Source organism: Prinia subflava, chromosome 8, assembly GCF_021018805.1.
Source record: "Prinia subflava isolate CZ2003 ecotype Zambia chromosome 8, Cam_Psub_1.2, whole genome shotgun sequence".
Lineage (NCBI taxonomy): Eukaryota > Metazoa > Chordata > Aves > Passeriformes > Cisticolidae > Prinia > Prinia subflava.
Window position 1 is genome coordinate 31,506,480 of NC_086254.1, and position 23,096 is coordinate 31,529,575.

Below are 23,096 nucleotides of genomic sequence, written 5' to 3' on the forward strand. Positions count from 1 at the left end.
GCCATGAGATGGACTGAGCCAGGAGCTGATGGGAAATGTACTGGAAGGCAACACAGGACTGAGGTGATCAGTGAAAGCCCTGATCTTTCTATGGGACCAAAACCTTGGGCACAGATCACCCAGTCCCACATAGCAAACCACCTCAGCTCTTTCTGCACATCATGGTGTTAATGCTTCCACTGGCCACGCCAACCTTCAGCTCTGCCCTCCTTGCAAAGCCTCCCCTGACCACCACGAGCTCCTGTGATGGCAGAGCCCCAGGGGCCAGGCTCGGGTACTCACGTTCGATGCAGCGGCAGCCCATGCGCAGGCAGCGGGCGTAGGCCTCCAGCGAGGACTCGCTCGAGAACTGATCCCCCGTCAGGTACCTTCCAGGTGAGACAACACATCAGCACAGTGACAGGCCCACCGTGGGCACAGCCGTCTGCTGGGACATTGTGCACCTGCCTCTGCCACATGGGCATGGCAGGAGTGGCCTTTCTCCACACCTGCTGCTTTCCCCGGGTGAGGGGTTCAGCCCTGCCCCTGCTGCCAGGGGCTGCCAGCACTCCTCTGAGGTCCTGAGAGAAACCTCAGAAACCAAGATCAGCACTGGTGGTACAAAGAGCCCCCTGCAGCCTGAGAGCAGGGTGAGATGAGCTCTAGCTCCTGTCCTAGGCAGACAGGATCTCACTGCCTGCCCTCAGGGCTGCTCAGCTGGCTTCGGCTCTAAGTCCTTTAAATTTAGGCTAGCATGAACACAGAGCACAGACAGAGCCTGTCTGCACAGAAGGCAGCTCCTGTAAAATTGTTGTAGCAGCAGAGAGTGGAAAATGGCCAATTTCAGCCTGACGGGGTTTATCACATCTGTCCTGAGAGGCTCTGGAGAATGACATTGCGAATGGTGACAGATTACCAGAGTGACAGCTCAGGATGTGAAGGCACCTGAAGGCCTGTGCAGATGTGTGCTGCTGACAATGAGCAAAACATTTATGGCTAAATGACAGAAGGGATGAGTGGGGCACCAAGAGGGTCTCTGACATACTGGCCTTGGTTTGGAAAAGCCTACTTGACCCATCACTGGAATCAGGCAAGATCAGGATACTCCCACCCTGGCATGAGAAAAGGATGCTGAGAGCAGCTGGGTGGAGACAGCCCTGCCCTCGTCCTTACGTGTTGTGTGAGGAGGAGATCCAGTAATGGGAGAGAGGGTTGTTCATGTTCTCCAGACACACCATGTCCAGTTGTGAGTTCCAGATGCTGTTCTCTTTGGAAAACAGGAAGGTGAGAAACTGCTCAGGAAGAAACAGAAACGTGTTAATGATGCAGAGGAGCCAGCTGCTGTGGTTTAGCTTCACACACACCTCCCGTTCTGTGCCAGCAGACATCCAGCACAGACTGACCAGGGCTGCCCCACAGCACAGCAGCTACCTGAGCCAGGGTGCCTGAGTGACCACAGCTTGGGCACTGCCAACTGCCCCCTGAGCTGTGCCAGAGATCTGTGCCAGACCCTTTGACACAGCTGGAGACAAATAATTGGCTCTGCATGTTCTTTTGCAGCTCACATGGCAGGCAATAGCTTACTAAGGCCATGCGGGTCAAGGGACCTTGGCTTAGTCCAGAGTGCCAGTGACATGGTCATCCCTAGTTGTTTTTATTCTTTATTCAGCTCTTCTTGCTTTGAAGAGATCCTTCCATACCCCAAGGCAGCCTTAAGCCAAAGGCAGCCCCTCTCCTCCTCCAGATGAACTAACTGCCTGCTGAGTGCTCCTAGCTGCACACACAGCACAAAAGCACAGCCCAGGAGCCACTCCTTCCCTTTGCCAACCACCTCCCTCTCCCAGGGCCACGCAGCTCACAGGAGCCGTGACCCTTCCAGCACCCCCTCCCTGCAGCAAAGGCACAGGCAGCAGAGCTGTCACACCACAGCACACATCACACCAGGGGTGTCATCCCCTGCATCACCCCACTCCACACACACCACCTTCAAGGTGTCTTACTTCATCCAGGGAGAAATAAGGCTCATCAATCTCCCTCAAAGGGTCTCTCAGGAAGTTGAACATGAATTCCTGTACCTGAAGGGTATCTGCAGCCCAGAGCTCCTGCAAAGCCCAGGGGAAACATAAAAGAAGCCATTTCAGGATGTATTACTGCAAACCACATGCAGCTCATCCAGCTTGAAGCTTTAACCATTAAGGAGGCGGTTTTTGATGCAAGACCATCTCTGCCAGGAACTCGACTGTCAGCACAAATGCTGGATAGCACACAAGGACAAAATCTGCCCTGCTTCTGAGTGGGCTTCATTTTCTCAACACCGTGCATTTTTCACTCTGATAGCTCCTTTGAACACATCTGCCATCCCTCCTCCTTCAGCAGCAGAAGCAAACCCAGCTTCCTTTGGCTCTCTCTCCCTGGGTTTCCTTCATTAGCCACCAAAAGATTGCATCTCCCCACTGGTTAACTCCCTGCTGGCTGCAGACCACAGGCAGGGAGGTGGCAGTGGGGGACAGGGCACAGCAGGAGCCACGAGCCACGGCAGTGTTTTTGCCAGCCCTGGCCTCCTGGAGGAGACCAGCAATGAGACAGGAACCTGGCAAGAGCCAAGGGGTCTGTGCTGCCCACAGCAGCACTGCTTCTGCCTGCGTGTGTGTCTGCACATGCATGGTGCTTGCTGAGTGACTCAAGATTGCTTTTAAATTGAAGAATCAGCAGTTGAATCCATCAGCTACTCCTCAGGAACTGCTGACGCCTCCTGAGCAACAGGACGGATGTGATTTCTGGGCTGCAGCAAACCTTTGGTAACCAGCTGAGGTCACAGGGACTGGGTCAGCCTCCACTGACCAGTTCCTGATTCCTGGGACCCCTACTCCTCCCAGATCTCCTGGTTCCTTTTCTGGCCAGGGTGCCTGGCTGAGTTCAGGTCTGCCCTCCCCAGCACTGCCCCTACAACACCTCCTGCTCCAGAAGGATGTGCTGTGCCAGGCAGAGCAGCCCACAGCCAAACCACCCCAGCTCCCCAGCTACCCTCGGAGCACTGGACCCCTAATGTCACCAGTGCCTAGCCTGCTGTCCCTCCCCACTGCCTGTGTTGAGCTCACCCTCTGGTACTCCAGCAGAAACTTCTGCAGCTCCAGCAGCGACACCCTGAAGTGCTCAGACCTTTCTCCACCCCTGACAAGCAGAGAGAGAGAAGCTTCAGTCACTGGTGCAGCACATCAGGTGAGATGCCATCTGCCACCTCCCTGGCACCTGCAGCCAGATGTGCCCTGAGCAAGCAGCACTGAAGGAACAGAGTGGGATGAGCAGAGAGCTGAGGAGAGCAAACACATGTCCACATCTCAGAACCAGGGACAGCACAGGGTTCATGCTGACAAGGGCAGGATAACATGAAACTCTGGTGAAGGGCAGCAAAAACCATTAGAAGAATAGATTAATAAAAAAACCCAACCTATATATATACCTATATATATATACCTATATATATATACCTATATATATACCTATATATATATATACATATATATATAGAGAGAGAGGGTCTGGCCTGTACCTGAGTGTAAAGAACTAAAGAACTATATAGGTACAGGGCAGTTAAAGGGGTGGCTACAAACAGGACAGACCTACAGGTATGCAGAGAACATAGACCCATGGAGGCAAGACACAGGGAATGAGGAAGGGAACTGTTTGCAGCTGATAATCTCAAGAGACTGGTCCATGCCTGCTGTAAGTCACAATGGACAGCCAAGGGCCATGCTGGGCACTAACAGCACAAAATCCAAAGTGGACTGGGCAGTGCTGGCTGCCCTGGGCAGAGAGATGAGCCAGATGGTCTGCTGAGGGTCCTGACATCTCTTTTCTATGGTTATAGGAAAAAAAAAGGAAGGAAACCATTGGGAATTACCTGGACAGGTCAGTAAGTCTTCTACTCTTTAGATTCTGTGTCTAAATTCAAGCTCTTTCTATCACAACCAAGGTGAGCAGAGGGCAGGGAAGGGCACAGCTGGCAATGGCACCAGAGGCCCTGCCTGGGTGGGGAGGGCTCTGCAGCCACCACGAGCATAATCCCTGGGAGATGTCTGGAGGTTTGATCACTTCACATCAACCAACTGGCCTGAGCTGGGTCCCACTGGGGTGTCTGGGAGGGAGAGCCCTCCCTGCCCCGAGCTAAAGTGTCTGCAGCAATGATGCTTGCTCAGGGCACAGAATCACAGGCAGCACAGGAGCAGGAGGAGTGCATAATGTCTCATCCCAACATGCTCCTGCAGGCCCCAAAGCATATTATGGAGCAAAAGAAAGCAGCCTCTTCCCCAGAAAATACAGAGAATTACCCACCTTTCCAAGAACGGGACATCCATCTGCAAAAGAAGGAGCACAAGCATTAGGTTTGCACTTGGTAACTTCTTTACTCCCAAGAGATGAGCTCACCCCGAGGGCAGCAGGGTTAAAAAGTCAATTAAGTGGGAATACCCAGTAACAAATATGGTTTCTCCCTTCCCTTTCCTCCCCTGGAGAATTCAGCTCTTACTGTTTTCTGGGCGCTGAACATCAGGCTGCGGTAGAGCTGCGCAAACTGCCCGTATGTGATGTCCCCGTTCCTCTGCTCCACATCCTGGAAAAGAAATCAAACCCAGAGGTTTTATAGAGGCCACAGGTAACTCTGCATGGCTTAAGGAATGTCTCTTCCCAACAGTATCCCTGGGGAAAAAAGCAGAATAAAGGTCAAAACCCATCTAGACTTTGCCTCCTGCACAATGGCCTCAAGTTGTGCCAGGGAAGGATTAGATTGGATATTTTGAAAAATTCATGAAAACAGTGGTCAGGCATTGGAACAGGCTCCCCAGGCAGTGGTGGAGTCACCAAGCACTTGTTCAAAAAACATGTGGATGTGGAACTTGGGGACATGGTTTAGTGGACATGGCGGTGCTGGGTAATGGCTGCATTCAATAACTTTAGAGAGCTTTTCCAATCTTAACAAATCTGTCACAGTCTCTGCTGGGGCCAGCAGGACTCTGCAGTGCCCAGCCACAGGCATATCCTAAAATGAGTTCCATGATTCCCCAAGCTCACCCACACGAAGGCATCACCATGCTGGTAAAGCGTCACCACTTACCTGAATACTTACAAAAGGATAATTTGATATTTTTTTTTGCCCAGAGTATCTGAAGTGTCTGGAAACTGCAAGAGCCAAAGTGTGTGCTCTCTTTTGGACACACCACTCTTTGTCCTCAGAGTTCTGTGCTGGTGGAACAGCTGGTCATCATGAGATGACCCTTCACCCCCAGGTCAGTGGTGATGCTGGCAGAGCATCTCTTGGTGGCTTGCAGGAGCCAGGATACAGGACCTGGTAGCTGGTCTGCACTCTACCCCACCAGCACCAGCCCATGACTGGAGCCAGGAGCAATGAGGGGAGTGTGGGAGGCAGGGTGGGGTAAGGAGAGGGTGCTGGCCACAAATGGGCCAGGGTGTGGCACCCAGTGGGAGCTGGCACCTCTTCAGTCACCACCGTGGGTGGGGGCCCTCCCAGGAAAGGCTGGGAGGCTCTGCACTATGCAAACACTCCCTGGGAGTTTAAACACCACCAGGTTTTGCTCAAAGGCAGGCCATGGACTGCTGAGGGGGAGAGTGGAGGGGTCACACACTCACCGTGAGTCTCTCCCGCAGGAACCTCATGTTGGGGACGCGGTAGTTGACCTGAGACAGCATGTTCTTCAGATCCTTGGCAGAGATCCTGGCTCGGCAGGGGAAAGAGGGGAGACATGTTCAGGGGGTCTGGGATGGAGGGGTCTCACCCTGGGGCTGCAACAGCACATGCACAGAGAGACCCTGCCCAAAGGGACATCAGCTGTGACACAAGGATGGATGCGTGACCCCAGAACGATGCTGGGGCTAGGAACTGTGGGGAAGATGTGGGGAGCTGAGAGAGATATCTGCATGTCAGTGGGGACTGCAAATACTGCTCCTACAACTCCTGGCAGAGCAGGGTGAGCCCAGCACCCTCTGCCCACTCAAGCTGAGGCCACAGCTGACAGGCACCACACACTGCTTTAAATGAACGTCCAGGAAGAAGCATTTTTCAAGTATCTGTGCCCCAACACGGATGCTGGGTGACCAACTCCCTTCCAAAACCCACTCCCTGGCCTGCTGGAGGAGGAGAGGCTCTCCAAGTGGTTAGGACTCAGCTAATTTTATCTCAGGGAGAGGAAAAAAGCCATTTTCAGTCCCCAGCCACAGGCACTGCCACGTTGTGCCCAGCTGTGCTCTCCCAGCCACACATGCTGCAGGAAGGGAGCAGCCAGTGTGGCTGTACTTCCCAAAGCCCTCCACACCAAACGTGTTGGTTCCTGGACCAGGGAAAGCTCCAGTGTCAACCCTGAGCAGGATCCCACACCCCAGCAGGCAGAGGCAGGCAGGAAGGAGCTCAGGGCTGCCCTTGCCTGTTCCAGAGCTGTCCCCACATGGGGCAACAGCCCTGCAGCAAGGAAAAATGAGGATGCCTCCCATCTGCAGGATTTAGAAGCTGAGGGGTCTGTGTCCAATCATCTTCTGGCAGCTCCTGCCTTAAAAGCAAGTCCTAGGAGTCCACCCCTGCAATCACAGATGGTGCTTCTGTCCCCCACCGAGCACGTGGGAACACAGGATCCTACAGGATGCTCCCCCATCCCACAAAGCATAGGGCAAGTCTGGAAAGCATTATGCCTTTGGGGTGCAAATATAAAAACACCAGGGAAGATGTCCTGCACAGGGGATTTAACCCAGGTGCATGCTGCCATTCACACGGGACCCACATCTTTTTTATGCTCTTTCCTGAAAGCAGGATGATCTCAAACACCACAGGAAGGAGGAGGGATGGAGAGAGCTCCACGGAGAGGGAGAAACTGGCTGGTGTCAGGCGCTGCAGAGACACACAGAGAGCCCTTGTTCCTGGGCTCAGAGCCCTGGACCGCCGCACACACGGCCAGAGCAGGACCTGGCCCAGCTCCTGTGCTGTGCCCAAGGCCAGCACCCGGCCCTCCAGGGAGTTTGCAGTGTCCTGCCACTGGCAGAACACAAAGAGAAGAAAAAAAATAAGCTGGGAAATGGCCCCAGCCTCCCCTTCCCTCAAGGCTGTACAGTCAGCACCACACACTCAGCACTAGTATCTCCCCCTGCAACTCTGCATCCCTGGGCAGGTGAAGTTACCCTCAGGGCTCAGAGTGAGTGTGCTGGGGAGGAGATCCTGCCCTTTCCCTTCTCCAACACACCCACACAGTCATGTGCAGGGTGCTGTGTGACCCCCAGGCAGGGGATCCCTGCTATGGGGTCCTGGGTGACAGGGAAATGTGTGCAGTGAGCCAGGAGTACGAGAGATGCCCTCACATGTCAGGAACCACAGCATGGAACAGCTGTCATGGGACCCCCAACAGGACACACAGAGTCCCCAGGGCTGCCCAGCAGCAATCCCTCCTTGGTGAGAGCATGAGACTGCAAAAAAGCTCATGGAAAATGAGCAGGAGGGGCTGGAAGAGCAGAACCAGCAGCAGCCATCCCTGGAGACTCGCTGGAGCCGACACTCAGCTCTGGTGATGCTGAGCTGTTTCACAGGAGGTGCTGGACCACAGCCCTGCTCGCTGATGTGACAAGAGCAAGCCCTGTCAAAGCTGCGACCAGCACTTCCTTCTCAGCTACAGAAGGATTTTATTTATTGTGTGTTATTCATCATGTTAAAGTGCTGGAGACCTTGGATAAACAGCTTGGTAGTATTTTCAGACTAGAAAGTAAAAACAAAATAAACTAATTTTTTCTGCGGAGCTTTTTCAAGGTTTCATGACAAACATGCCAGAGGCCCAGCCCTCTCACAGGGGATGGAAACATTCCCCTGCCAGCCCTCAGTGCTGTAAATGCTGCTCCAGCCATGGGCAGCTCTCCTGGCCAGAGGTGAAACAGTCTCCTCCACAGCAGTTAGGAAAAAAACCCCAGCATCCTGTTATCCTTCTCTTTCCACCTAGCCTCCCTTGGAAAAACAAATACCCAACGGCCCAGCAGCCAGTGGAAACAGCCACCATCTGCTGGCCTGCTGGAAGGGACATCCCAGCACCCAGCTGGGGAAGGCAGAAAGGAGAGGAGGAGGAAGGGCTCCAGCACAGGAGGCTGAGGCATGGGGTACACAACTGCTGGGAATGATTTCTGCAGCTGCCAAAACCCTATCTGCTCTGGAAAGGATCAAGGATGGTGTGCAAGTGTGGCTTGTTGTTTTTTTTTAAAATCACAACTCACTGTTCCCTTTGAAAACCCACTTTCAGGCTGAGAAGCAAAAGCAAAGAGCTCAGTGACATTAAATTTAATGCTCAAATAAGGGCCAAGATTTAATCTAGGACATGTGTACATCCTGTAACTGTAGCATCTACCTTGCAGAAAACATGTGGATGCTTGTAAAATGTTTGTAAAATGGGAAGATCCCAAATCTTTCCAATCCCCTCTGTTGCTGTTTTGCTCCTCTCACTGCCTGGGCTGGAGCAGCAGCTCTCCTAATTAAAGGTTTTGCACTGAAACCTCTCCCTGTGGCTGACAGGTAAGAATTGGATTTTGCTGCCTTAATTCTAAATGCTAATAGAAAGATGATATCACTAGAAACAACAGGGATGCAACAGGCTGGCTGTCAGCTCTGCTGACCTGCCTTGGGCAGACAGATCTATACATGCAATCTCTTTTTGTACTGTTGGGATGCCATTTCATCAGTTTTACTGCATAACCAGAGGGGAAAAAGGACCAATTATTTCCACTTTTCCTGCACTCCTCCTCCAAAACCTCCACACAGCTACCCCTGCCCCTGCCTCAGTGCACTCCATTGCAGAATTAGGAAATACTGTACCCAGTCACCACTGTGTGTACAACCCAAGCCTGGATTCAAAAGGTGTGTAGCTTATGTAGAGCAGCTACACCAGATTAAAGCTCCTCTTCTTCCCTTTCTGCCTGTGTGAGGATTTACCCCTCCTCCACAAAGTCTCTGTGCACCTAGCAGTGCTCTGTCACACCACAGTATAAATCACTGCAAAGGCAAAAATGTCCAGTGCAGCAGGATCCTCCCCATGCAGCACACTCCTGCCCTGCTCCTGGACAGGTTGAGTTTGTCCCCTGGCTGGCTATCCTGGGAGGGACACAACAAGGACAAAGCAGAGGATGCTCTGGACCCCAGTGCTCTCAGGCAGCTCTCTCTGGACATCAGAGCACGGAAAAGGGGCAGGTGGGACCCACGTGCCCCCAGGGGAGCACATTAACACGGGGATCAATGCTGAAAGGTTAATGGGCTCAGTTAACATCACAGGGGAGAAGCAAGGATGAAAGGAGGTAAACAACAGCAGCTCGGTAAGAGCAGGCTGGCAGCCAGCACTGCGACTGGAAAAGTGGTGATGGCAGCGGGACAGAGAGCAGAGCACGGTGCAACTCACCTCCCCAACAGGAAAATGTCCCCTCCCTTATCTCATGGTGAATCATGACCCAGTTCCCTTCCCTTACCTCCTGATGACACGTGTGACATTTTACTTGCTAGGACAACACTAAGTATTCACCCAAGATACCCACAAGCCAAGCAGTGGGATAATCCATGGCCTCATGGGCCTCCGAAAAGAAGAACAGAACAAACAGGGTGGAGAGTAATAAACACCACCCAGTTCAGCCCTGATGGGGTGCCCTGAACTGCCTCATGGCTCTTTGATGTCTGCTTCCTCGGGTGGTGCCAGGTGGGGGGAAGGTGTTTCACAGTTGTGGGCTCTCAAGCTGTTACTGGGTCTAAACATCTGAGAAATATGTCAGGAAAACAAGACAGCTTTTTAATGTTTTTTTTTAGTTCAGTGAACATCAGCCAGCAAAGTTGGGGACTTGGATTAAGGTTCCTTGGAAATAAGCATTAAAAGCCTGAAGAACCCAACAAAAATCCAAAAAAAGGCTGGGGTTCCAAGTCAAAGGTGAACCCTTCCAGCTCACGGGTGCAGGTTCCCCACTCCTTACCTGTCTTCCCGGTTGCGGTCCAGGGAGTAGAACTGCTTCCGCAGCCACCTGCATGGGAAGGACAAACAGGCACGCTCAGCCCCAGCTCCTCAACAACCAGCCCCTGCTCCACACTCCCTCTGCGACATGCTCAGTGCCACACCATCCACTCCCACATCCCTCCTTCCCACCACAGAACCCAGCTCTGCCCCCTTTCAGAGGCAGCCTACCCTGTTTTCACACAGGTGACAAGTTCTGCTTTAAAAATGCCTCTGCACTGAAGTGCTACAGGTAATACAGGCTGTGCACACACAGACACATCAATTCGTGTAAAACTCCTTCTCCCTGACGCATGGGATCAAACTGTGGCATCAGCAGGATGAAGCCTCTGGGGTGCAGAGGCAGAAGTGCTGGGTCAGCACGGCTCAGAGAGGAATGAGATGTCACCGTGCTCACCTTTTTCTGTCAAAACAGACAGAAAGGGGAAAAAGGAAAACAAGCACAGGAAAAGGATGGGTTTTCCTCACCTTTCGATCTGCAGGGGGGTGGGTGCCCTCAGAGTGTCTGCCACCAGCCAGTTCAGCCCCTTGATCCACATATTGACCTCATCCTCAGAAGTGGCTGTGGAAAGTGCATAGGAGTGGGAAGAAGGGACACACAGGCTTGGTCACCAACCCAAACCTCTTGGGACTATCCCCAGCACCTTATACACCCTATTCCTCACTCCATCCCCTTTCTGGTAACATTCCCTCCCCCGCAGATGCTCTGGCTGGCTCCTCTCCCTGTCAAGCTCCCACTCCTCTCCCATGGCTGGCTGCATCTCTTGCCTCTGCATGTCCCACTCCCGCCTCCTTCAGTTCCCAAGAGCTGGGACTTTGTCCCCAAGCAGCAAAGCTGTTTGGGTCCTGTGAGGATGAAGTTCTGGCTCAGTCCCAGAGCTTTACCTTGCAGGCTGAGGGTCTTGAGGCGGAATTCTGTGCCATAGAGGACAATGAAGCAGTGGGAGTGGTCTGGTCGGAAGCACGGATCCTCCTGGTACCGGTCAAAGTCACGCGAGTTCTTCCCTGGACGGATCTCTTTGATTTCCCGAATATCCACTAAGAGAAAGGGAAAACAAAGGGGATGTTTAGTGAATAGCTCGGAATTCCCACAGCATTGGAGAAGGAAGGGCACAGATGAAGTGGATTTAGTCATCTGGAGAGCTGGGTTAGCACATATTACATGACAGCAGCCCCAGGCCTACAGCCTGTAAGCACAGCCCCCTCTTCCTACTTCCCTAGGAGGCTTCCCTATCCAGCACCCCCTTATTTACCTCTGTGTTCCCCAAAAATGGCTGAATGTCTCCCCCACAGGGATCCCCAGGAAGGGGCAGCTGTGAGCATGGTGGAGCATTAGAGCCAAGCAAGGAGAAGGAGCTGAAGAGACACTGGTAAGGGAGCATCTCACAGCCTCCCTTCCCAGAGGAAATTCTGGGAAAGGACTCCTATTGCCATAGAACAAAGCGAAAACAACAACAGCAGCAGCAAGCAAAAAAAAAATGAAACCCAACCCAAACCCAAGAATTTTTGCTTCCTGGAAAAAACAGTTTCTTAAATGCTCATGGGAATGAATCAAATAACAACATTTCTGAGTCACGTTTCCAAAGCAGATGATGCTTCTGAGCAATGCAGGATGGGGATTACTGCAAACCTGGCATGTAATTCATCCCAATTAAACTCCACTTACTGCACTCACTGTGGATCGTCTCGCCTTTCATTTCTATTTACTGCAGTTCGAAACTAGACAGAAATGTGACCTGCTCATCACTCACAGCAGCCACTGATAGCACTAAACTGCATCAGGAAAGGCGATGCTCTCTCCAAACCCCACGGCAGGGCAGACTTTGGGAGGACTTGTAAAGCACAAAGAATGTGGGATCCTCTCTTGGATCCTGCTCCTGTGCAGCACTGTGGGTGCATCTGGAGACAGTGGCAGCCTGCTCACTGCCTGGCACAGGACAAATCCAGACTGACCACTCTATGAATTTTGGGGGTGTCCTGTTCAGAGCCAGGAATTGGACCTTATGATCCTGGTAGGTCCCTCCCAACTCTGGATATTCTATGAATCTGATAAACCTCCAAAGCTCATCAAGTTGTGACAAGATCACAGAAAGACCCAGTTCCTTGGGGCTGCAAAGGAAGGACAGACAAGCTTCCTTAAATAAGCAAGAGTGTGACTTATTGGGGCATCATCTATCCTTTGGAAACGAGCAGTCTGGCAGTTCAAATGTTAGCATGCCCTGCCATAACCTTACCCATGTGCTCATATCCTTAGTGACACAGCAGGTTATTTCAGCCTGTAAAAACTCACATCACAGTTCAGGTCTTTGCATCCAGGACACGCACAGTGGGGTTGAAGGCTGATCCTGTCCTTGGAGGATGCAGGGTTTGACCAACACAGTGAGGGAAAACCTCTCAGACGGGTTTTCATGGTAATTTACCAGGCAATAACTACCAGAGGAAGGTGCTGGAATATTCCTGGCCTGCCTTTGCACCACACTGCAAGCACACTGTCTGCACTGTGGGATGCTGCAGTGCTGGCTGTGCCCCGCGCTCACCCTTCCCTGCACAGAGCACCAGCAGGTTACTCCCCAGTGAGGCGGGGCTGGTGTTACAGAGTACATACCTGAAATCCACGCAGTGGAGAGAGCCCCGGAGCAAGTGAGGTGCTTATCAAGGACAAAAGCACGCAGGGAATTCCTAGGGCAAAGGGCAGCCTCCATGAGGCTCGGGCAGGAACCTCCAGCCCACGCATGCTTGCAGCTGCTTGCTCCTCTCTTCTCATCCTCCCAAACCTGCCTGAGTGTTCTGGGGAACGCAGATGGGATTTGGTTTGTGCAGCCTCTCCTACCCACAGAGCAGCAGGGCAGCCTCTCCCACCCGCTGCCTCCAGCACCTTCCCAGCCCCCTCGCAGCTGGAAGGAAATGACTCTGAGCAGGAAGCACAGCAAGCACTGATGCCACCATCCCCAAGCAGCAAGGGCTGAAACCAGGCTTCCCTGCACCAGTCCTCCCTCTGGCAGTGCAGGACCAGGAGCCACCAGGGAAAGGAGGAGCAGAGGGGTTTTGCTCTAGCCCAGGTCTCACACTCTGACACGCTCAGCAGCATTTTCCCAATCAGTGTGGGCATGGGCTCTGTGACATGACCCACGTGTCCCCACATGGGGCTGCACCTTGAGTCCTTGCTGGGAAAGGCCTGCCAGGGACATGGGCAAAGACACGGGGTTGAGCACCTGGTGGGGTCCCAGCTCCACAACAAGGGCAGGTGACCCGGGGTAAGCCCTCCAGAGACAAGCCCTCTGTCACCAAGGTGAGCCACATCCCTTCCTCCCCGAGCTGCTCCCTCCCAGGGCGTGCTGTGAGAGGCAGTGTACAGACTGGTCCTTATCCCATCGGGGATGTGGCAAGAGGGGAAGAACTTGGTCCACAGTGATAGCAGAGCAGAGGGAAGCTCTCTGCTGGAATATGAACCCTGCTGCAGCCTGGCAGAGCTGGATGCCTCAGAGAAGAACCAGCAGCAAGCAGGGACAGATGAGCTTGGAGGCCTGGAGCGGGCTGGCTCCTCTCCAGCCCTCCTGGGAGGGTGTGCAGACAGGAGCCAGGAGAGGCTCCAGGAGGGAGGCAGCAAAGCCCATCCAGCCCAGAGATGCTCTGAACCCCCCTCATGGTTCCACACTCAGCCATCTCATGGCTGAACAAACAGTTGTGCCCTTCACAGCCTCCCAAACTTCCCTGCAGCCCATTGCCAGAAGAAACAGCCTGGCCCTCCCTTTGCCTCCAGCGCTGAAAAAAAAAAGATTTAAAAAAAAAGAAAGAAAAAAAAAAGGGTCACATTTCTGGGCAAAGAACCCTCCTTTTGGCAGGAGTGGGTTGCATCAGAAAGAAAAAGCTGACCCCAGATCCACCTCCTTCACTATGTAAGAAAAAAACCCACCAAATTACCCTCTGGTTACATGAAAACCAGATCCACCCTTGAAGTCATTTAAAACTGAAACTTCATCCAAGCCTCATTTACCCGCTGATGGATAGGGTGTTGTAATGTGTAAGGATAAAGACAGCCTGGAACAGGCTCCGAGGGTTGCAAAATCGCCACCTCCAGAGGATTTTTGGGAAAATGGAAAACTGATTAAAAAAAAAAATTAAAAAGCTGACAAAAAGAACATTTAGCCAGATTACTTTCCAGGATGGGTTTATCAGGGACAGCCTCCAAGCCAACACCCACCCCCTCAACAGGCACTGCTGGGTCTATGTCTCCCTGGGGAGAAAGGGTACAGTGAGAGCCACAGGGTCACTGCCAGCCCAGCCTGACCTCAGCTGGCGGACACGGACTGATCCTGCCTGGGGGCAGCGGAAAAGCCTGCAGCCTACTCACTCTGGCAAAGAAAAAGAGGTTAAAAAAAAAGACTCTTCCTGCTATTTAGCGCTGTGGATCCCACTGAGCACAGCCATGTGGTCATCTCCAGGCTTCCCATCACTGGAGGGGGCACCGGAGGGTCAGGTGGCCCCCAGGGAGAAAGAGGAAAAAGACATGTATGTGCATGTGAGTAAAACACAAGAAAAACCCATTATGCAACAGCGTGGAGAGTCAAGCAGTGCCTCCTCCCTCTCAATATTTCAGTGGAAGCCCCTGAAGTGGATGCTGGGCCCGCAGTGGCTGTCAGGAGCTGCAGGAGGGTCCCGGCTCGGCTGCTCCTGCCGGCACACACCGGGATGATCCCCCGAGCAGCCCTGCCCCTGCCCCTGCCTCGGCTCTGCTGCTGCAACCCAACACCGCCTGCACGGAGAACAAAACCCGGCCACGAGTCCCCGGAGAGGCGGGAGCGGCGGGGCCGGCTGAGTGCTCCGCTGGCCGGGGGCCAGAGCCCTCAGCACCGCAGGCTGGAGCCCGGCCTGCCCTCGGCTGCTCTGCGAGCCCCTCCGGCCTGCCCAGCCCGGGGCTGCCCCGTGTGGGGCTGCGGGGCATCAGGCACACAATCCTGATAACGATAAAGGAGATGGGGTTTGTGCAGATCCTGCTCCGTCCCCTTTCTGGTAACATTTCCCCCTCCTCATAGATGCTATGGCTGGCTCCTCTCCCTGCCAGGCTCTCCTCTCCCCTGGGATGGCTGTGGCTGGCCGCCCCTCCGGCCCCTGCATGTCCCCGTGTGGGGCTGCGGGGGATCAGGCAGACAATCCTGATAACGATAAAGGAGATGGGGTTTGTGCAGATCCTGCTCCGTCCCCTTTCTAGTAACATTTCCTCCCTGCCAAGCTGGCTGGCTCCTCTCCCTGCCAGGCTCTCCTCTCCCCTGGGATGCCTGTGGCTGGCCGCCCCTCCAGCCCCTGCACATCCCGTGTGGGGCTGGGGGGATCAGGCACACAGCCCCACCCGGGCCGGCATTCGCCTGCTGGGACTGCCCCGCACCCGTAATGAACGCCCCGAGCGCGGTCCTGCCCTCCGCATCCCCCTCGCCAGAAGCCCAGTGTCAGCCCGACAAATCAGGAGCGCATCTCACGCTGGGATTGCTGTTCAGAGTGACACCAGCTCGACCTCTCAAGGCCACAAGCTGCCCTTCATCGACAAGCCCAAAGCAGACAGCATCGCCTATCAGGTTTCCAGAGGAAGAGCCAGGGCCATTAACAGATGGCTTATCCAGACAGGACAACAAGAAACCAGCTGAGGCCTCTCATTTGACCTTAACTGGTTTTTCAGAGGACAGGGAGCACGGCTGAGGCATCCAAGGAGGCAAACAATCACCAAACCAGCAGCACCTTGTGCCCCAGGGCATCCCTCACCCCCTAGGAACTAAAAGGCGACTCTTCCCTTTCAGTTAAGCACTCAAATCCCTGTGAAACGTTCTCTCACCTCCCTTGTTGTGCCAGGGAGGAGCCATCCTGGTGCCCAGAGGACCAGTGGGTCCCACTGCCCTTGTTGCTACAACATGCAGGTGGTATTTCTGCCTCAAGAGAAGATGCAGGTAAAGCTATTTTCCCCTCCAGACTCAGCTCAGCTGTGTCTCAGGTTGCTCTAACAAGGTGCTTCATCTCACCTGTCAGCAAACTGGATTTTTTGCTCCAAGCCACTGGATTTTTTGCTATGAAGCAACTGTCTTAACATCACTACCCCAGAGCCAGCAACATCCATGCAGAAAGCACCTTGGGAGAGGAGATGCTGGGGGCAAAAACAGCTTAGTGGGCTGGAGATGGGACAACAGGGAGTTCCTGATTAGCCAGGGTGACTGGGGCTAGCCTGGACCCCAACTCAGAGCCTGGCTCAGCAATCCCTGTCACTCAGTGTGGAGTGAGAGGACCTGGCAGAGAGCTTAGACACCACCTGGGAAGTGGCACCCAGGCAGCAGTGCCCCAGCATGCCCAGGCAGCCCACGGGGGCACACAGGGACACACTGGCTGCTCTGTGGGCACCGGGGCTTCCTGCCCAAGCCTCTGCCTGCCACAGCCTCTGCTGTGCCCCCCAGTCACATGTCCTGTGGCTTCTGAGCCTCTCTTCCTCCCACCCCTGTTCCCCCCTCCAAAATCCTTATCACCTGCAGAGGAAGCTGCAGGAGATGTGCAGGGAGATTAGGAGATGCTGCCACATTGCTCTGTGGGCTGGGGGAAAGCATGTGAGGAAGAGCCCTTCCCTCCTCCACCCCACACATACCCCACGTTAGGGGCTGGAGCAGGGAGGCACAGGTCCTGCCTAGACACAGCTCCTACAGGGCACGGTGGCCTCTTCCCAAGCTGCCCTGCCAGCATCAGCCTCACGCAGGTGGCCTTCAAGAGCTCTTGAACATCCTCTTGATGTGAGAAGCAGAGGCAGCTGTGGGCTGGCAGCTGCCTGACCTGTTATCGTCAGCACATCTCTCCCGCTCACCCTCAGCTGCAAGAAAATATGAGTAAAAAACCAAAGCTGATCCTCCAAGTGAGCAAAGCAGGATGCTGCTACCTTACAGCCTCTGCCCACAGCCAGTGGTGGGGAGCTGGAGGAGACAGGCAGCAGAGGGCAAATGCCAGGCAAGGGCTCCATCAATCCTTGGAATTCCACACCCTGGAATGTGTTGGGGCCCCCTCTTGTCCTCCATGGGAATTTTGTCTTTGTGGAGCTGTGGGGTTTTGTACCAAATCCTAGGCTGGGCATTCAGGGCTGCTGGTTGTACCCACTCCCACACCAAGGCTGGCACCTCTGAGAGCCCTGGACTCATTGCAGTCACCATACAGGACATGGGAACACATTTCCACCCCAAAGAGCCAGAGCTGCTCCAGCTGAGGCAAAGCTCTGGTTTTGCTTGTACAGATGCTGCTCTGAAGATGTTGGTGTCCCTGTCCCAGATGAAACCAGGCCGGTAGCAGCCAGCAGAGAGACCCTTCAGTCATCGCCCTGTCTGAGAGGCACGAAGTTCCACTGACTCATCTGGAAAAGGGAAGCTCAGCACTGGGGCTCTGGACAGCTGGTCTAGGGAGGACTCCACAATCCACCCCCAAGGTGACCTTTCCTCTGCATGGCACCACAGGTTCCATCCCTCTCAGCCCTGCTGGGTGGGAAATGCAATGACCTTAAAGGAGCAGAATAAACCAGAGGGAGGATGGGATGAAGATCTGTGAGCACAGCCCCTGCCTTTGCCACTCTTCCTCCCTCCAGGGAAGATCTCCTTACAGCTGTAATGAGATCCCCAGGTGGGCAGGGACAGATTGATGAGGCACCAATACATGCTGTGTCTCAGCATGGAAGAGGGTGAGAGGCTCAGGAAGCTGCTCTACAGGCAGGTGTCCTTCATGGAAGGGGTGAACAGGGAACCCTTCTGTGCAACAGCTCTGCATCCCTCTCCTGGGCCTTACAGGGTCACCGATGTCCCCAGGCTCTCAGCCAGCCAGAGTGCTCACTGCCAGTGAGGGGAAGGGGATGGGACCAAGTCAGAAACCAAGCAGGACAGAAGGCAAACGTGGCAATCCAGCAGCTCTGAATGCACAGCCCACAGCCTGACAGCCAGAGCCTGGCAGGGCCAGTGAGGAAGCCCTGGCTGAGGTGGATCTGGGGACCCGAGTGTCCAACACCAGCAAACTCTCCTTGGAGCAATTTGGGGATTTCTGCACTCAACAAAGGTGCCTTCCCAAATTTCATGCCCAGGGGTCATGTCCTGTCACAAAGCAATTGGAGACAAGAGTGACCACACGTTACCTCCCAGGACAGGGCACAAAGGCAAGGAGTGAAAACCAAAGGACAGAAAAGATTTGTCACAGTGGCATCAAATGTCAGTGATGTTCAAATGCTGTGACGCAGTTCTCATCCACCCCACCACACCACGCAATCAAGTTTCCATGACAGTGATTTACAGCAGAGGTGCCTGTTGGCCAGGACCCCCAGTGGGCAGCAGGGAAGTGGCCTGTCCCTGTCCCAGGGCTTGAACTCTGCAGTGTGAGGGCAACACTGGGAAGAGAAGGATGGGAGAAAGATCCCACCTGCTGCTGCTGAGCTGTTTGAGGTCACCACAACAGCCTGATCTCTTCCTATCCCATGCTCAACTCAAAAGCTGTTCTGAGACTGGCAGGGTTGAGTATTTGCCAGAGCACAGACAGATGTGACTTCCAGACGTGTGCCCTCCCCTCAATCTCCCTCAGTGCCACTGTCTGCAGAGAGCCCCACGGGCTGGACCATCTCAACCAATAAATGCAGGGAGCCACCTCCTCCTGTCACCTCCCCCTGTCACCTCCTCCTCGGATTCTCCACCTGAGTCGCTTCTACCCACCCCAACACAAACAGACGCAGAGTTAGCAGAGCAGCTGCTGTGAAATCAAACCTGTCCCAATGTGGTTAGAAATGGAAACTGTGACTCCTCTTCCTTCCCACTAGATTTGCTTTATCTGTACTAACCACGATGGGAGCCCCCTGGGCTGGTTTCACCCTCCAATGCCAAGGCAAGATTTTGGGGGATAACCAGCCAATGGCACCTCCTCACAGCACCATCCAGCTGAAGATGTCCAGGCACTGAGCAGACATTATAGGAGCCACACACTGCCCTGGCAGGTGACAGCATTTTCAGTTTATGGGGGAGAAGCAGAAGCTCATGGTGATGGTGTGAAACAACTTGGAATTGTTCTTTTTACATGACCTCACCTGGGATTTATTTGGCCTCCAGAACTGGAGACCTCTTCCTGTTTGTACTCCAACCTGCTCCATGGTTCATATCAAACCTGATGTATCAATGTTCCAGAAATTTCATTCCCTCACCTCTAGACCTCTTCACAACATGCCCCAGAGCCTGAGCTGCAGGGGATTACAGTGACAACATTCCTACTGGCAATGAGACCTTGAGAACAGGCTGACATGTGAGACATGGAAGAGGAAAAAAACCAAAAAAGTCAATTTCTGCTGCTTTATTGGGACACAGAGACAAACAAAGCCAACTCCCCACTGCCCTGGCACTGCTTGGGTTCTGTTTTGGAACCAGTGGCACAGGTTTTTTGTCTTCTGAAGATGAGGAGGGCTGTGGGCTGGCAGGGATTTACAGGACAAGGACTGCAAGCTCAGGAGAGAAGGAGGGTGTATCCAGAGTGCCCTGGAATCCTGGCAGGAGGAGCCAGAGGTGGACGAGTGATGTCTAAGGGACAAGTATCCAAGCACAGGAGCTTGGACAGACAAGGCAGCAGGCTCTGTGTTCTGCTCTGATGATCCCAGGGGCACGAGAGGCTCACACCAAGAAGGACCTTGAGAGGCAGTGCCCAAATGCTCAGCAAACAAACCCAGCCAGTCCCTGCTCCACCTCCCGCCAGCTGGGAAGCAGATTTATGGGGTGCAGGCTTTCAGGGCAGGGAGCCAAGGGGGTCAAAGTCCTCTAGGACATTCCCTGCCCCCAGCACGGCCAAGCCCCCACCTGCAGCCAGCCCCGTTATCTGAGCTGGGCTGAGGATTACAGCACCAGAGGTGAGGAGGAGGAGGAGGAGGAGGGATGAAGGATGCACCAGCACATGCAGGGGGGATGTCCTTTAATCACCACACCATCAGCACGGCTGGGAGCAAGTAAACAGGAAAAAGACTTTCAAGCAGCTGTTCTGCCCAGCGTCCCTGCGGAGCACAGCCTCAGTGACAGCCTTCCTTGATGTGGGAATTTCCAGCTCTGGCTGGTGTGGCCCTGGCACGGGGTGATGCTCAGAGGGAGCAGGATGGGGCTCTGCACAGGGAAATCCCAGGAGGAGAGGAGCACAGGAGGGGATCAGAGGAGCTCCAGCAAAGATGGGGAGCAGGACAGCTGGAGCAGCTCCCAGAGGCAGGAGGCAGCAGAGCATCCACAGCATCGCTGTGGGTCACCCAGAGCACAGTGCCCTTCCTGCAGCCATCCCTCCAGGGATGCTTGGGCAGCCAGGAACGCTCGGGGGCACCCTACTGACAGCACAAGAAGGGACTGACCAAAACCTCAGAGCCACAAGTGTTTACAAACAGAAGGCAGGACCTGAGGAGGAAAACAAGGGAGAGGTTAATCCCACATTCTGGAAGGCTCTCCATGGCTCCCCAGCCAGACAAATTCAGGACCCCAGATTAGGCTAAAGAGCCACCAGATCACAGGGGCAGGAGAGATGGAGCTAAAAAGCAGTTTGAAAATCACAGAGACTATCAGAATATGGACTGGCAGCATCCTTAAAGCTCTGCCGACTTTAGAGGGGCCAGCTTCTGCTAGAGACATCAGCCCGTGGCTGTTTGGGTGCTCAGGATGCTCCACAATCCTGAACCCTCCTGCCATCCACTGCATCAAGGTGCCCAACAGATGACAAGGACATCTATTGTGTCCTTGATTGAGAGGCAGCAAGGTGCTCAGAGATAAGGACACCTGGGACAGGAGGGATGAGCCTGGCAGATCAGAAGCAGACAGCCCTGGCCTAGAGTTCCAAGCCCTGGGGGATCTTCAGAAAGGCTGAAAATTCTCAGAAAGGAGGAAGTTGCTCATTGGAATCAATGTCTAAAAGCTTTTTCCACATAAAACAGCACTTTGTGCAAAATAGGTTTTAAAGATTAAAACCTATGGTTTTAAAGATTAAAACCACTTAGAAGGACAGCTTTTTCCAGCACTACAGAGTCCCTTTAGGATTGGCTGCTGTCACCATGCCCCTTGCTGAGGGCTCTCCCTGGTCTGGAAGATGCTCTCTCACCACTGTCTGATGTAACACCTCCGGCAGCAAAACCAAAACCACGCTGGGCGGAACAGATGAGCAGGGAAAAGCCGTGAGATCACCCACCCACCCCGTGCAGGCAGGACAGGCACGGGCATAGGATGTGCTGGATCCTCAGCTGATCTCATATGGGACACCAGCAGCAGCAGGCACCATGGCCAGGTGAGCTGAGGAGCCTCACAGGTTTGCTGGGGCAGTCACAGGTTTCTGTGAGCATCCCCAGATGTCAGGCACCACACAGCTCTCTCCATACAGCTGCTGTACATGTGTTGAACACACAGAGCTGCTGTCTCCTTTTATCCTTCTCTAGACAGGTATCCCTCTAGTTGCTCTATTCCAGCATCATCTTCTACCATCCACTTGCCAAGCCTGCTTGGCCAAGGGGAAGACAGGAGGATGTGGGGGGGAATTTTTCAAAAGCATTGTAAGAGCTTCAAAATTTTCTGATTTCTATTGCCCTTAGACCTCAGAGAGCACTAGAAAAGTAAAAATTCTTCTCCACTGACTTCACCCATTTCCGTCTACTGCATGGTAAGGTGCAGCCAATGGTTTTTAAACTCAGAGCTGCTCGGGTTTTCTGTGCTCAAAGGCCCACACCTCCTCACCACACGCTGCAAGTCCTTCCTGGACTCCCCCCACACCCTCCTTCACTGCGAGCTTTACACTGGGTCTCACAAAACCTGCAGCAGCTGAGGAGCAGGGACACAGCATGGGGGCTGGCTGCAGCCCTGCCAGGCCACTCAGCTCCTAGAGCCACTGTCACACACCTCTGAGCCCAAAACCAGCAGCCCAGCTCTTGGCTGACCCAGCATTAAGCACAGACTGTCACTGTTGGCCTCTTCACCTACCAGAGTACAGCTCACCACCAGTGCAGTGCTGGGGTATTCCTACAGCCCTGCAGGAACAATCACAGGCTGATCTGGAGGAGATCTCACAGCTCCTGCCTGCCAGTCCCATGGCCTGGACGAGATGCTCAGCACAAACTGCCTGACAAGCCAGCACCAGCAGGATCCCACTTTGGCAGAGACAGAGGAGCTGGACACACAGTCAAACTGTTCCACTCCCAGCAGCTTCTGAAGTTGCCATCCACAGGCTGAGCTGCTGCAGCTCATCAACAGCCCTGCAACTCAGGCAGAAGTTTATGTGATGCAGCCAAAACTGCAAGGCAGTCACACGTGAGGGTCTGTTCTGAGAGCTCCTGCTCCATTCCAAGTGTTCCCAAGGTTTACATCCTGGCCAGGCTGCCCATCACAGCACACTTTGGCATGGATCAGTTCCAAAACAACAGCCCTAGTGCTCCCTGGAGGGGAAGGTCCCAGCCAGAGAGCAGTGCCCAGGGTCCTAAGAACACAGAATTTACACAGAGTCTGCTCTCCTGGGCAACTCAGTGGCCAAGCCTGCTCTGCCCCATGCAGCACCTGGGGACTGGGACCTCAGGAGTGCTCAGGGCAGAGGACTTTAGCACTGACTCCTGCCAAGGCTGCAGAGCCCTTCCTCCTGTGTCTGCAATCTGTAAGATATGCAGGAGGTCACAGCCTGCTCACAGGGGACAGCCCAGGGGCATCACTGACAGCCAGCATGTCCTGGGGCTGTTCACAGTGCAGCCACTGCCATCAGATAGCAGAGCCCAGCAAAGGCTTTGAGATAAGGGTGACCATCCTGCTCTGCAAGGCAAGGCAGCCCAAACAGCAGCAGAGACACCCAAGACTGGGTTGGGCTCAGCTCCTCAGCTTGGACACGGGGCACATTAAAGTCCTGTGTAAAATCCCATGACAGAACAGCCCCCGGGGACAGGAGGTGACAGAGCAGAGCATGGCACCTCCTGGCAGGCACTCTGCAAGGCCAGATGCTCAGATCCAGCTCTGGTGCTCCTGCCGCCACACATGGTGTCCAGCCAACAGGCAAGGAGAAAGCCAAGCCCTGAAAAATTCAGCCCCTTGATGTTGGTGAGAAATAATCAGTGCAACACTTTGCAAA

At 54.0% G+C, this 23,096-nt stretch overlaps 1 protein-coding gene across 4 annotated transcripts in view; it reads right to left on the minus strand.

Annotated features, from left to right (window-relative positions):
• The window catches only part of PLCG1 (phospholipase C gamma 1), a 41,561-nt gene that overhangs the window by 12,776 nt on the left and 5,689 nt on the right, over window positions 1-23,096 (minus strand). For all 4 annotated transcript variants that reach the window (XM_063404632.1, XM_063404635.1, XM_063404633.1 and 1 more), the window contains exons 2-11: window positions 10,887-11,039; window positions 10,470-10,563; window positions 9,964-10,011; window positions 5,623-5,707; window positions 4,505-4,588; window positions 4,312-4,334; window positions 3,078-3,150; window positions 1,980-2,081; window positions 1,153-1,271; window positions 283-368 (exon numbers count right to left, since the gene is read on the minus strand). In XM_063404632.1, the coding sequence (XP_063260702.1) occupies window positions 283-368; window positions 1,153-1,271; window positions 1,980-2,081; window positions 3,078-3,150; window positions 4,312-4,334; window positions 4,505-4,588; window positions 5,623-5,707; window positions 9,964-10,011; window positions 10,470-10,563; window positions 10,887-11,039 (867 nt within the window). The remainder of the gene's footprint in view (window positions 1-282; window positions 369-1,152; window positions 1,272-1,979; window positions 2,082-3,077; window positions 3,151-4,311; window positions 4,335-4,504; window positions 4,589-5,622; window positions 5,708-9,963; window positions 10,012-10,469; window positions 10,564-10,886; window positions 11,040-23,096) is intronic.